Raw genomic sequence first — 15358 nt, 5'->3', positions numbered from 1 at the left:
CCAAGCAGAATATGAGGCTCTCCTAGGCGGACTAATGCTGGCTCGGGAAGTCAGGGTGACGAGGGTCGAAGTATGCAGCGACTCCCAAGTCGTCACCTCGCAAGTAAACGGAAGCTACCAAGCCCGAGACCCCCTCCTCCAAAAGTACTTGGAAAAGGTTAAGCAAATGATGAGCCAGTTCCAGGAGGTCATTATCCAGCACGTTCCAAGGGAAAAGAACACACGAGCAGACCTTTTGTCGAAGCTAGCAAGCACAAAGCCAGGATCGGGTAACCGGTCGCTCATCCAGGGCATGGTGAAGGAACCAACGGTCGCCCTCCACCTGACGGGGGCGAGCCCCTCATGGCTGGATCCCATTACCACCTTCCTGGAACTCGGCAAGTTACCCGAAGATGAGAAGGCGGCCAAAGCTTTAAGAAGGGAGGCGGCCAGATACGCAATCATACAGGGACAACTATTCAAAAAGGGACTCAGCCAACCCCTATTGAAGTGTTTGCACCCCGACCAAACGGACTACGTGCTTAGAGAAGTCCACGAAGGGTGTTGCGGACATCACATCGGGGGCAAAGCCCTAGCAAGGAAGCTCGTCCGAGCAGGATACTACTGGCCAACAATGATGAAGGACTCGAAGGAATTTGTCACAAAATGCACAAAGTGTCAACAAAACGCCAACTTTCACAAGGCACCAGCCTCCGAGCTAAGCTCGCTAACGACTACACGTCCTTTTTCACAATGGGGAGTCGACCTCCTGGGACCCTTCCCGGTCGGCCCAGGACAAGTCAAATACCTCATTGTGGCCATTGACTACTACACCAAATGGGTAGAAGCTGAACCACTAGCCACCATATCGTCCTCCAACTGCCGGAAGTTCATGTGGAGGCAGGTGATAACCCGTTTCGGCATCCCAGAGGTCGTTATCTCGGACAATGGGACCCAGTTCACCGACAAGAAGTTCATGGAATTCCTCTCTGGCCTGGGGATAAAGCAAAAGTTCTCCTCAGTAGAACATCCCCAAACAAACGGGCAGGTAGAGGCCGCAAACAAAGTCATCCTTCTTGGTCTAAAGAAGCGCCTAGACAGCAAGAAGGGAAACTGGGCCGACGAACTCCCCTCCGTCTTATGGTCCTACCGGACAACCGAGCAAAGCGCCACGGGGGAAACCCCCTTTCGCCTAACCTATGGGGTCGACGCGGTGATACCAGTCGAAATCGGCGAACCAAGCCCCCGACTACTCCTCGCGGGCATGAACGAAGCGATTGAGAAAGACCTGATCGAAGAAACAAGGGAGATGGCTCACCTAACAGAAACGGCGCTGAAACAAAGAATAGCCCTGCGTTACAACGCAAAAGTCCTCAAACGAGACTTCGAAAAAGGGGATCTCGTCCTGCGACGCAACGACATCGGCGTCCCGACCCCAGGAGAAGGCAAGCTGGCGGTAAATTGGGAAGGCCCCTACAGGGTAAGGGAGGTACTCGGCAAGGGCGCTTACAAACTCGAAAAACTGGACGGCAGGGAAATACCCAGAACATGGAACGCAAGCAACCTAAAGAGGTTCTACTCCTGACCCACCGGCTCAACGACCAGAGAGCCTAGCCAGAGAGTTAGTATTCGCCCCATCCACATGTTAATTCAACTTGTTCACTTACCTTGTCAAATACTTACCCAACTGTCGAGTAAATTTTACTTGTTCAAATTTTTTAAAACTTTCTTACTTGATATCTGTTCCTCGTGACCAAAATCTAAAACGGCACCCCGGGACTGATCACCCCGGGAGCCAGACGGCTCATAGGCCTCAACCAATTCAATGACTACGCGACCGAATCGGTCCGAACTGCTACCAAATGCGAAAACGGCAAGACGGGCACAAGACATAAGCCCGCCCAGAATAAACGGTAACACGAAAACGACAACACGACAAAATAATGAAACAAGCAAGAAATCATAGCAATCGAACGATGATAACTTACAAAATGTCAAAATACGCAACGAACACGTAAAATTGTTCAAGGCAAACAAAACGACAAAGCACCAACAGGTTGTTCAACAAATACATTACAAAATATCCCAAGTTACAAGACTTCACTTCCTCGGCATATCGACAATTTTCCCGTCCTGGATAGTCTTGAAAACACCAATTGACGAGATCTCGAAATCAGGAGCAGCAATCTTCAGCTGGGCCTTCAGGGCATCTTCGGTCATCAAGATGGCATTCTTCCCTTGCTCCTTGGCCACCTTAAGCTTCTTCTTAAAATCAACGGCCTCTGCCTTAGCGGCCTTCGCCTCCGAGATGGCCTGCTCCCGTTCCTTTTCCAAAGCGACAACTCGACCCTGAGCGGCGTTCAGTTGATTTTCTAATGTCATCTCACGCTCAAGAAGCCGAGCCACGGTCTCATCGGACGCCTTCAGCCTCTCCGCAATAAACGACGACTTCTCCTCAGCAGCATTAAGCTTTCCCCCCATCTCGGACAGCTGACCCTGGAGGAGCTCAACTTGAGCCTTAAAGTCATTATTCGCCTTAACGGAAGACTCAAGTTTCCTCCGAAGCGCCTCCATACCAGATAGCTCAAACTCAGCCTTCCGAGCTATCACGGCCCCACGAAGCAAGGTGCGATACATCCACCTCGCCTGTCCGGACAGTTCGGTTGCATGAAAATGCTCTTCCGTCCCGGGTATCAACTGGGAGTCAATGAACTTGGAGGCATCAAAATTCCTCTCCATTACGGTTAGGACCCCCTCCGGGCTGGAAGACATCTTTCGCTTCTTAGGAGTGTGGATAAGCTCCACGTCGCTATCTGGGTGGGGGGAGAGGGTCGCCTTCCCGTCGGCAGGTCCCTCCTCATGGGTAGGGGAAACTCGACCCCCTAAGCCCTGCTTTCCCGACGTCTCGGTATCCTGGGCAGGGGAAGCCTGACCCTCTTTTTCCCCTGACGGACCCTCCGACTTGCCGGCCCCCTTTTCTTTGGCATTCTCATCATCACTAGCCTCAAAAAAGGTCTTCATCAGGTTCTCGAGACCGGTCACGGTGGCAGACATTTCCACTGCGATTAAAGAACAAGAACGTTAGTCGTCAAACCGGAAAGAAGAAGAACAACGACAAAGAAACATAGATAAACAAAAAAGGCAACTCACGAATATAGCTCCGGCCGGCCTCCCGTTCACCCATAAGAAGGTGGGGATTCACAGGATTCTTTTCAAAGATAGCGAGAAGAACGTTCGCTATATTCTTATCTACAGCCGACAACCTCTTGTACGACACTTTCACAAAAGGATTCGACCCCGCGCCGAAGCTCCAGTAAGTCTGGATAAGGCGCTCCCCCTCTAACGACAACCATAAGGGATGGCGACCCTTGACAGGACGAACCTTGAAATACTTATCTTTGAAACCATGGTAGGAATCCTCAAAAAGGCTAAAAATCTTCCTACCCTGGGCAGCACGGAAAGAAAGAAACCCTTTTCTTGCTTTCCCCTGTTTGGAGGGGTTGGTAAGGTTGAAATAAAAGAGAAAAACGTCCACCGACGCCGGTAGCTCCAAGTACTCGCAGACCATCTCGAAGCAGCGGATCGAAGCCCAGCTGTTCGGATGAAGTTGAGACGGACAGACGGATATCCGGTTCAGCAGCGCCATTTGAAAATCGGAGAACGGTATCCGAACACCGACTTGTGTGAACATGGACTTGTAAAACCAAATCCAATCGGGGACGCGAGGAGAATGAAAATTAAGCTCATAAATACGCTCGCGAGGAAGCGGGACAATGGCCTCGTAGTTGGCCTCCTCGTCAGTACCCCCACACAGGTAACCGGCTTGCCGGAACTCCGTCAATTCCTCCAAGTCCATCTGGTTGGGTGAACTCCTTATATCGTCTGTCACCCAAGCGTACGGGTCGTAAGCCGCAGCGGATCCGGAAGACCGGGAGACAACACGAGGCATACCTACAGCGGGGTACCACTCCGTTAGTCTATGAGGTCGGGAGCCCGAAAAAACTCAGAAACTACGCCTTTTCAACTCAATCATGACCAGATACGGCTAAAAACTACGCCCACCTCACAAACCACCCAAAAAAGCCTATCCTGGAATGGTACCCCTCTCCTAACCCACCTATCCCAACACTGGAAAAACCCCTTAACAAAAATAAAACCAGCCATGCAGTAGATACAAACAACAAATCACACAATAACAGAGCATAACGCAGACACCAGAAGAGAGAAATCAGAAGATTACCTGGAACGATGAGAGAAATCTGGGCTGGAAGTTGAAGCAGGAAGGAGTTCGCGCAGGAAACTTTGGATATTAGGGAGAGAAGAAGTTGGAAATGATAAGAGTGGGGGTGGATAGGGAGAAAACTGTTTAAAAACCACCCCCAAAAGCGCGAAAGGAAGCAGAGGCAAGATAGTCTTTGCGCACGGGTTTTTTCAAATCATTATGAGCATTAAATGCCCAGCGCGGAGAACGAAACGGCAAACAAATACCACAGCAGATCAAGAGACACGCACACAAGGGACGCGTCCCTCCCACGATCAGCCGACCCAACGACAACGCATGAGTGTTAACGTCACGCGCCACCAATGACCTCCACGGTCATCGCTGACGCGTCGGGGGCACTGTTACGGCCTGGCCCAAGACTCGCGCGGGTCAGCCCAACCCGAGACCCCGCCGGCCCAATGGTGCGTCCTCCACCCGACCCGGACACGCGTCCCGTACGGCTCGCTCACAGCCGTGGGACAGCACCTTTGAGGACATGGGCCTGCCCATTCGAAGGGCCCACCACTGACATGTATATAAGGGGGAGACTGGCTCTCCCCCCAAGGTACGTCACATTCACACATCATTCCCTCTCCGCCTGCACATATTCTGACAAGGGCGTCGGAGTGTCTTTGCAGGTGGCACCCCCCCCTTTTTCCCATCAGAAGTGCTCGGGACCTCGCTCACCCGGAACCAGGAAACCACGGCCAGACGAGCTCCTCCACCGTCCGAAGCATTGACCTCAGGATCCTAACCCGAACCGTCCGGTACCCGACCTACCGAACACACAACAACCTTCATCAATGTTATTTTATCACCCAATCTTCCAAATTAAAAATGAAATTAAGCACATATGGAATATAATTTAGATATTTAGAAGAATCAACATGTGAAAAGAGTTATGATAAATTAACTTGTATAGGATAAAAATGATAAAATTTATAATAAAAAATATAAAAACAAATAAATATGAAAAATAAAAAAATTGAGGAGATAGAGTACAATAATGAATAATAATGTTTTATAGTATATAGAAAAATATCAAAACGTAGAAATAATGCATCATAAGGAAAAAAATGTATTACCAAATGGAAGAATAATTGGTAAAAAAATGAGATTCTCTTCTAGCATATATGACTTTTTTACTGTGAATAAGTTATAAAATACAAAAATAAGTAAAATAAAAAAGGAATTAATGAAATTATTTTTTTAATAAATTAAAAAAATATTTATAATTATATAATTGATGATGAGCATATAACTATTAGACAATAAATTACAAAAAAATATTAATAGAAATATTAGATTTGATATTAAAATAAAAAAGAAATATAAACAATGAATAAAAATTTAAAATTTAAAATTAAAATATTTAAGATCAAAGAAGAAAATGAATAAGAACTTTAGGTAAATAATGATTCATAATATTAGCTTGACAAAAAATTGAATCAAATAATATATATTTCAATTTTTTGAATTACTTAAATGAAATAATTGATATAATAAATTAATTATAATTGTTTCGCTTGGTATAATAACTCAAATAAATAAAAATATTTTATAAATATACTATGTAAAAATGATAACACTTTTAAAAATTATAAATTAAAATATATAAAATAAAAAATTAATACAAATTAAAACAAAATTAATTTATGTATTTCAGTCAAATCAAAAAAATTTATATATTAACGTGACAATAACTTAAATCAAATAATATATATTTCAATTAGAATAATACTACACATTTAAGTATTTTCATTAATCAAGTTTAATAAAATTAGTCTAATATCAACAAAAATCAATTATAGATAGCATTACTCTAAATCTTATTGTTTAATTTAGATAGACTTAATTCATAAAAAAATTTAAATATATAGTATTACTCTTTGAATTAATTAAATAAAATAATTAATATAATAAATTAATTATAATTATTTGGCTCAGTATAATAAGTCAAATAAATAAAAGTATTTTATAAATATGCTATGTAAAAATTATCACAATTTTAAAAATTATTAATTAAAATACATAAAATAAAAAAATACAAATTAAAATAAAATTAATTTATTTATTTCAGTCAAATCAAATTATTTATATTATTTATTAATTATAGTTAATGTGATCAAATAAAATATTAAATAATTTAATATTTATTTTAATTAAATCAAATAGATAAATAATTAATTAACATATTTAAATTAATCAAATAAAATAAATTAAAAATACCTTCAAGAACATACCAGATCAGTTATACTATTAATTGAAAAAATCTAATTTCAATAATTTTTTTTGAATGAAAAGCTCAACACACTAGGTGGAGTAAACAGAAACCAAGAAACATAAGTACAACTGAGCATAAAATAAAATAGAACTACTAACTTAAGAGAGTAAACAACCCCTAGTCATCTTCGGCATTGCCATCAACAACCAAAGGGAGCACCCCCAATTCACTCGTCGGAGAGCACAAAGGATCTGTTGGAGATTTCCACGACATTTGAGCCTTTATTATTGAACACTCGATTATTCCTTTCCAGCCAAATTGTCCAAATTACAGCAAAGAAACCAACCAACCACTTCTTCCTCTCATCCTTTCTCTGTGCGGCAGTCGTCCAGCTCTCAAAGTGTTGCTTTAGTGTACCTGATACGGTCCAGTCTCTTCCAAAAGTGTACAGCCAAGCACCCCACACCTGCCAAGTGATCTCACACCCGAGAAACAGATGAAAAATAGACTCAACAGCCTTACAGCATAACGCACACGAATTATCAAGCTGGTTAATGACCCCTAATCTGCATAGTCTTTCTTTAGTATTCACCCTCTCAACCAAGACAAACCACGAAAATAATTCGACCCTAGGCAGGACGAATCCCCTCCATATAGCACTAGTGAAGTTATAATAATCTAATTTAATAATATTGCTAATTACGTTCGAGTTCTAACGTAAAGATCATTAACGTTAATTAGTATTCTTTAATACTCGTTTACTAGAACTTTTTATGGCATAATTGCATGAGTATCTAGCTAGATAATTTGACAAAATAATAAATTAGAAACGAATACATAAAAAGTAAATGACTCGGATATTTATCGTACCCAAATAGGTATGCATAATTGCATACCATGACCATGAGGGACAGTATCATGTGAGGGTTGTGGTCATGTGCATGTTCTCCAAGGCCCACCCTCATTGTCGGGCCATTACGGATTGGACACCCTCTCCTCTTGCTTAACCACCACGCCCCTTTTCTGTAATTTTCTCGCATTTGGATCACCTTTATTCACTGATGTGAAATCTTATATATTCCAACCGAGACACTTGCTCTATAAACAAGGACAGAATCTTCATTTGCTTCAAAACCCAACATACATTGAGATCACAACAACACAAAGTAAAACAATTAAGCACCATGATGAAGCAGTGGTTCTTTGGAGCTGGTTTGTTGGTTCTGTTAGTGGCAGTTGAAGTAGAAGCAGATGGTTTTGTGAAGACAAGAGGGGTGCAGCTTGTGCTGAATGGTAGCCCCTACTATGCCCATGGTTTCAATGCTTACTGGCTCATGTACATGGCCTCTGATCCATCTCAGAGGACCAAGGTCTCCTCTACATTTCAAGAGGCTTCAAATAATGGCCTTAACATTGCAAGAACTTGGGCTTTCAGTGATGGTGGATATAAACCTCTTCAATACTCTCCTGGTTCTTATAATGAGCAAATGTTCCAGGTACTTTTTAATCTTTTAATCTTCAATTAGTAGTAGTATATTATATCTGTTACTGATTCATTTCACATTGGACTGAAATTAAAAGGGGTTGGACTTTGTAATAGCGGAAGCCGGAAAATATGGGATAAAGCTTGTGTTGAGTTTGGTGGATAACTATGAGAATTTTGGAGGGAAGAAGCAATATGTGGAGTGGGCAAGGAATGAGGGTGGACAGTCCATTTATTCTGAGGACGATTTCTTCACAAATTCAGTTGTTAAGGGATACTACAAAAATCATATCAAGGTAATCATAACCATGCTTTATTTTTGCCTATCCTTTCAGTTAACGTTACAAGCGTGAGGAATGTATGAAGTTAGTCTGCAAAGAAGAATGAGGAATTTACAAGATGAAAGACTATTAATTTATTATTTTTAAATTTTAAGTTGGATGTAATGTCTTTTTATTTTATGTTCTGGTCAAGAGCTTTCCGTGATGGCCTGGTAAAAAGTGTTGGATGAATCCAAGTTTTTGTTTATGTTTTGTTATTGTAGACTGTACTTACAAGACGTAACAGCATCACTGGTGTTGCTTACAAAGATGACCCAACCATAATGGCTTGGGAGCTTATGAACGAGATTAGGTGCAAATCAGATCAATCAGGAAATACAGTTCAGGTATAAACTAACGAGATTGCATCACTTGCAATTAGGATTCCAAGTTTCGTCACCGACACACAACCTAATGTTTAATGGTTTCACAGGGTTGGATTAGTGAGATGGCATCTTACTTGAAATCCATAGATGGAAACCACTTGCTAGAAGCTGGTCTTGAGGGTTTCTATGGTCAATCAAAGAGTGACTCTAATCCCAACTTCCAAGTTGGAACAGATTTTATTGCTAATAACCAAATCCCCGCCATTGATTTTGCAACAGTCCACGCCTACCCTGATCAATGGTCTGCTTCTTTATTATTCACCTACCATTATTACTTTATCAAATAATGCAAACTGTTACTATGAATGCCACAATTTACTCCGTAATTGGATAGCATTAAATTGTAAAAAAAAAAAAAAAAACTTTTTTCAAAAGAAAAAATAATATTTTTTAATATATTTAACAATTTTTTATGATAAGAATAAAAACACTATAAAAATTAAAAAATATATTTTTTAAGAAATTATAATTTATATCTTTTTTAAAAATCTTTTTTGCGTAAAAAAATATTTTAACATAATAAATAAATAAATACTTTTATATTGTTATACTCAAACATAATTAATAAATAAAAAGATATTTTTATATGAGATATTCAAATGTCAAATTATTTTTACTTTTTTAAAAGATATTTTAAAAAATATATATTCTTAAAAATTCACCAAACAAATTCTTAGAATTGTTAGATTTTGATCTATCAATGATCATACTATTGTTATTGTTAACTATGTACACATTAAAAATTCTTCTAACATAGTTATATAGATTAGTGATATGGCTATTACCATGACGATGAAGTGGTTGTATGCTACTTTCCATGAGCAGGTTATCAAGCTCAAGCTATGAAGATCAAATATCTTTCTTGGGAAAGTGGCTAAATGAGCACATCCAAGATGCACAAAACACCCTTCACAAGCCAATACTAGTTGGGGAGTTTGGTGTTTCAACAAAGAGTTTTGGTTCTAACTTAGAACCAAGGGAAAGGTTTTACAACACCGTGTATTCTGCCATATACTCATCGGCAAGTGGTGGTGGTGCCGCTGTTGGCGGCTTGTTCTGGCAACTTCTGGCTCAAGGACTGGATTCGTTCCGAGACGGTTATGAGGTTGTGTTAGATGAGAACCCCTCCATGGCTGCTTTGATCTCTCAAGAGTCTCAGAAGCTGAACCGAATTCGCAAGATGTATGCCAGACTTAGAAACATTGAGAAATGGAACAAAGCAAGGGAAATCAGAAGCTCACAATGGCATGGTGGCTCTGATGCCAGAAACTGAGATAAGCTTCACCATGCAATATGTCATATTACTATATATTTTATGAGTGAGAAAAAAAAAAGCTGAGAGTGAGACCGAGGAAACAAGAGTTGCCAAATTTGTAAGCATTGTTTGACAATGAATTGTTCTTCACAATAGTGTCCCTCCGCTCCACTAAAGATGAGTGGTATATTATTGTTTATGTTCTTACTAATTACTAGTGACTTCTGAATTTCATAGTCTTACAAATGTAATTGTGATCAGCAATTTGTAAACATGTTCTGTCCATGGATTGTTACTTCATAATAATATAGTATCCCTCTACTACATATGACTTCTCATTATTGGAATTTTATATCATGAACATGTAGTCCTATTTGTTACACGTAATTATTACTTATGATCAAGAGAAATAAGCTCTGGCTATATTACTTATTCAAAAACTAATAAGTTCTTTCCTGGAACTAAATTGTACTAATATACAAGAAGCCAATGCTACATCTACAAATATTCAGCGAGTTAATTATAAATAAGGTCTTAGACAAAGAGGCACGCTTGATGATTTGAAGGGCTTCATATTACTGTTCCATCTTTGATTGTTGCATTTTTTAGAACAACTGTGATGCCAGACCTAATGTAGAATCCTTCATTAGGCCTGTCTGCTTCTTCCACACCCTGAGAAATCAATATACATTTATATATTCAGACAAGTCTAGATAAAAACTCAGTAACTAAATCTTTTTACAGCAATTTTCGGAAGCAGCACTTACATCACCATTTGCAATAATCACATTTCTTCCTATCTTGGCATTCTTGTCAATGATACAATTCCTTCAAAATGTTGAGTATGAAATTAGCAGACACAAAAATGTAGGGAACCATTGGGGTTATGGCAAGTAATCGAGTTTCTTCGACTGTTGCTTTAGAGTCCAATAATATATGAATCAAACTAGTTATTTAAGAGACATATTAATGAAACCTGATTTTGGTATTCTCTCCCACACCAATTGGAACCTTTCCTTCTGCTAGAAAGGATGCAATTTCAGACTCAGTTTGATAATAATCAGCACCCATCATCATGGTATCCTGAAAACCAAAGGTCATAAAAGGCTTAAAAATATCCATCACTCAATAGGGGTGTTCATGGATCGGATCCGATCCGCATATCCGTGGTATTTATCCAAATCCGACCCGAAAATTGCGGATATGGATCCGATCCGCACACTTATAGGATCGGATTGCGGATTTTATGTAGGTATCCGCATATCCGCGGATCCGCAAAAATAAATAAATAAATAATTAAATATTCTTCTTATGTTTTATTTCAACTAATAATTATCACATATGTTGTATTATTTTAATTTTATTATTTAAGAAACGTATGTTTAATATTATTTTAAGAGTAAACATTTAAAAGAGCAGGAAAAAGGAATTTTATTAATATTTTTTTAATAAAAATAAGCTTTTAAAAATATTTTTGTGTTTTGCGAATATATCCGATATCCGATCCGATCGGATCCAAACTTAAAAATTGCGATATTGGATCCAATCCGATGATTTTAGTGTGGATCAGATCAAGATTTTGGCCATATCCGATCCAATCCGCGTTCACCCTAACTCAAGGTATCAACTCAAGAAGCTACAATTTACATTTTGCCAAAGGGCTCATCTAGAAATAATGTTAACATAACCTGTTTCAAAGTGAAATAAGCACCCTGATCTTGAATCTAGGCGCCATTCTCGAAAAATATAATTTTTTAAAAGATTTTTTACAAAAGTAAAAGTGATTTTATGTTTGGATATCTCATGTAAAAAAATCTTTTTAATTTATCAATTTTGTTTAGATAAAATAAGATAAAAGTACTTTTTTGTTCATTTATTATGTGAAAAACATCCTTTTTTTTAAGAAAAAAAGATCTTTTAAAAAAAATGTAAATTGTAGTTTCTCAAAAAAGATTTTTTTTTCTAGTACTTTTACTTTTATTATTAGAAATTTTCCAAACACACTAGAAAATAAAAAAAAAGATCTTTTTTCATTGAAAAAAGATTTTTTTTTATTGATTTGGGCTTGTTTGGGTGAGCTTCTAAAAAAATATATTTTTTCGAATTATCTTTTTTAAAAGATCTTATATAAAAGTAAAAGTAATTTTATGTTTGGATATCTCATACAAAAAAATCTTTTTATCTATCAATTATATTTGCGTATAACAATATAAAAGTACTTTTTTGTTTTTTAATTATATGAAAAACATCTTTTTTTTAAGAAAAAAGATCTTTTAAAAAAGATGTAAATTACATCTTCTTAAAAAAGATTTTTTTTTTATTTTTCTAGTGCTTTTACTTTTACTACTAGAAATTTAACAAACACACTAAAAAAAAAAATCTTTTTTTTCATTAAAAATATATTTTTTTTATCAAGATAATAACACCAAAACAAGCATTTAATGACGTCCAAACAAGCACTTGACAGATGTATTATAGTTATAGACTTATAGTCTTGTCATATTGAGCAAGTATAGAGGAGTGAAAAGCGAATCAGATTTACCTTAAGCTCCACACCGGACTCTAGACGTGAGCGCACCCCAACAATAGAATGTTGAACGCTGCACTCCCTCAAGAAGCACCCATGAGAAATAATTGCATCCACGATCTGTGTCAATCGTTTGCACATTCAAAAAGTACCACCAACAACAGAAACTAATCAAGCAATCTTATAGTTTGCTGTCATACCTTGCATTTTTCTACTTTAGTGGGTGGTAGGAACCTTGGGGAAGTGAAGAAAGGAGTCTTTGGATCATAGAATTCAAATTTTGGAGGCTGCAAATGATAACATATATGATTAAAAATTTAGTAGAGTTTTCTTTCTGAATTGTGAAACATTCCAAGTTCTGAATCATATATTATGCTTTTCATCATCTTGAAAGATTCCATCTGTTTTTTAATATAACTATGATAATCGTTCATTTCTGGACTTTATAATCACCCACCCCACTTAATTCTAGTCGAATTTATTACCATGGAAACAATCAGTTAATGAGGAAAAATTAGAAGAAATCAAAGGATAGGTTTTAACAAACCTGCTCTGTAAGGGCCAAATTTGCGTCAAAGAAAGACTTTATAGTTCCAATATCTTCCCAGTAATCATTAAACAAATATGCCTGAGAATGAAAAGCAAACATTAAGCTACTGCTAAACATAAGTATGTTTGCCAATGAGTAATAACTCAAATGGCATAGTCTCTCCATACTCATGTAAGAGGTTGCGGATTCGAGTCTCCCTATCTTTGGTAAAAAAAAAAAACATAAGTATGTTTATTTTGGTTACTAATGTAAGATTTTAAAAAGAATAAAAATTATATTATTCGCTTACCTGGACATTGTGATCTTTCACAGCAGATGGGATTATTTCAGATCCAAAGTCATTGCACGAAGAACAGCTCCATCTTAGTAGTTTCAGCAGGGTTTCAGTTCTAAAGACATAGACACCCATTGATGCAATGTAAGGATGTTTCTTTGCTTCTTCTGCAGATAACCCGAGGACAGTGGTGTCAACTTTCTGCAGTTATAAATCAAGCATTAGCAAGGCAACATGTAAGAAATATGAGGCTTTAGATACCATTAGCATACCATTTCCTTCAGATCAGATCCCTTTGGCTTTTCTGCAAACTGTACAATCCGTCCTGTTTTATCAATTTTCATCAGCCCATAATCTGATGCGCGGCTGCAAGAAAGACAACAGCAATCAACTCCAAATGCAAATAAGTATATAACAAAACCTGTGAAATTTTTGCATCTTGCAAATGAATTGGTATGCCTCAATTGTAAAAGATTGAATCAGACCGAATCAGGTGTAGTCAAGTAGATGTACCTATCATCCATGGGCACACACGAAACTGTGATATCAGCATTTGTGTCGATATGTTTCTGCAATGACAGTCATCATTAGCTTTACAATACTCAATCCTAAGAATGGTTGATGTAGATATGTAATGTTGATTAGGAATCATATAATTTGTACCTGTACAAAGTTCATATAGTCCATTCGGTAAAGATGATCACCAGAAAGTATCAATATATTCTCAATATTCTTGTTCTTGGCATCCTGCATCACAAATTGGCAATCCACATACACATTCACCCTCTTCCATATCAAAGCAGTACTTTAAACACTGTAAGCTTTTACCTCAAAGACCCATATAAATTGCCTCACAGCATCAGCTGTCCCTTGGAACCATTTCTTCCCTGTTTCTCCAGGTGTTTGAGTTGCAGCCAAGACCTGTTACGAGAACGATACGATTCACTATTATACCACCCTCATGCTTTTGTCCTTGATAAATTGCTGTAAGTATGAACATGTTCATATCTATAAATCCAATAACATTTATTGCTACTGACCTCCACAAAACCATCCCCAAAACTAAGGCCATTTCCAAAGCTGTATAAGCGAGACAAGTGACGATTGAGGGAGAAAGAGTTGAACTGAGTTAAAATGAATATTTTCTTGATGCCACTATTGATGCAATTGCTCATAGGGATATCAATGAGTCTATAACACCCTCCTATTGGAACCTGCAAAGTCCATTCAAATTTCCAGAAAGCTTGCATGAAACAATTAAAACAAAAACCACTCTCAGAAATTTGTACCGCAGGTTTGGCTCTTCTGCCAGTAAGAGGAAAGAGGCGAGTTCCAGCACCTCCACCCAAAATGATAGAAGCTACACCTTTTGGGTCTGCTTCAGGGGTTTCAAAATTATGTTCCTCCTGGAATGCCTTAAATTATTATGCACCCAAATCAAAATCCATTCATCAAAATATCAAGGAAAAAAAAAGGATTAATTTTTGTTACAATGCAGTTGTAATAGTAATTTACCGTGGACTCTTGATTCACATCTGATGTGAGAACAGCGTGTGCAGTTGCAGGCTTGGTTGATTGAACACTCAAGAACGTTGTTGTTGTTCTTATTTGAGGGGCTATTTTAGATTCACCCCAGAACAGAGTTGCTCTGTTTCTTCCAAATTTGTTACTAAGTTGAACTAGATTGGTGGCACTCAGTGCTGCACAAGTTGAATCCATGGCTCAACTCAAAGTCTCAAACCTGGGGCTACTGATGAAAACTAGAAAAGCTAAACCTTTTTCATAAATTTTCCAATTTTTTTTCAGGGGAGTTAAGGAATCAAACAGAAGAATATGCAGCTCAAAGAAAGAGAAAACTGGCACCCAATTCGGAAATGTAAATGGAGAATGGAGTAAAAGTCAGAAGCGGTCACGAGAAACCTGCAACTCTCTTTTCTCTGACACTGACTCAGCAGTGGCTGCAAATTTCTAGGATTGGCCCCGTATCAATCAATTACGTGTTCATCTTTTTTTTTTTTTTTTGATGTAATGTAATGTATCTGTTATTTTAAAGAAACTCTCTTGTATTGGGTTAATATATTTCTTCCTTTGCTATGTGC

General features: G+C 38.2%; 3 protein-coding genes across 4 annotated transcripts; 1 reads left to right on the top strand and 2 right to left on the bottom strand.

The window, feature by feature from the left end:
* Window positions 1-2079: 2079 nt before the first annotated feature.
* Window positions 2080-3928, bottom strand: LOC148553967 (uncharacterized). Its single transcript, XM_088492886.1, has 2 exons — window positions 3130-3928; window positions 2080-3038 (listed from the first exon to the last, which is right to left on the bottom strand). Exons 1-2 carry the CDS (start codon window positions 3926-3928, stop codon window positions 2080-2082), a joined length of 1758 nt encoding a protein of 585 aa, XP_088349012.1.
* Window positions 3929-7376: 3448 nt separating this feature from the next.
* LOC107610113 (mannan endo-1,4-beta-mannosidase 7) lies at window positions 7377-10234 on the top strand. Its single transcript, XM_016312191.3, has 5 exons — window positions 7377-7960; window positions 8046-8243; window positions 8492-8614; window positions 8701-8894; window positions 9479-10234. The coding sequence occupies exons 1-5, from the start codon at window positions 7649-7651 to the stop codon at window positions 9924-9926; spliced, it is 1275 nt and encodes a 424-aa protein (XP_016167677.1). The 5' UTR covers window positions 7377-7648; the 3' UTR covers window positions 9927-10234.
* On the bottom strand, window positions 10205-15358 carry LOC107610112 (glucose-1-phosphate adenylyltransferase large subunit 1). Of its 2 annotated transcripts, none has more exons than XM_016312187.3 (14): window positions 14775-15358; window positions 14549-14674; window positions 14300-14473; window positions 14088-14180; window positions 13923-14006; window positions 13773-13828; window positions 13532-13625; window positions 13275-13460; window positions 12983-13063; window positions 12636-12722; window positions 12451-12555; window positions 10885-10991; window positions 10676-10736; window positions 10205-10580 (listed from the first exon to the last, which is right to left on the bottom strand). In XM_016312187.3, exons 1-14 carry the CDS (start codon window positions 14976-14978, stop codon window positions 10479-10481), a joined length of 1560 nt encoding a protein of 519 aa, XP_016167673.1. In that variant the 5' UTR covers window positions 14979-15358; the 3' UTR covers window positions 10205-10478. The 2 variants fall into 2 exon arrangements, with proteins under 2 accessions (XP_016167673.1, XP_016167676.1); XM_016312190.3 differs by having other exon boundaries at window positions 14549-14665; window positions 14775-15281.

Source organism: Arachis ipaensis, chromosome B7, assembly GCF_059453495.1.
Source record: "Arachis ipaensis isolate K30076 ecotype BB chromosome B7, ASM5945349v1, whole genome shotgun sequence".
Lineage (NCBI taxonomy): Eukaryota > Viridiplantae > Streptophyta > Magnoliopsida > Fabales > Fabaceae > Arachis > Arachis ipaensis.
This window is presented reverse-complemented; position numbering and strand designations above follow the sequence as displayed.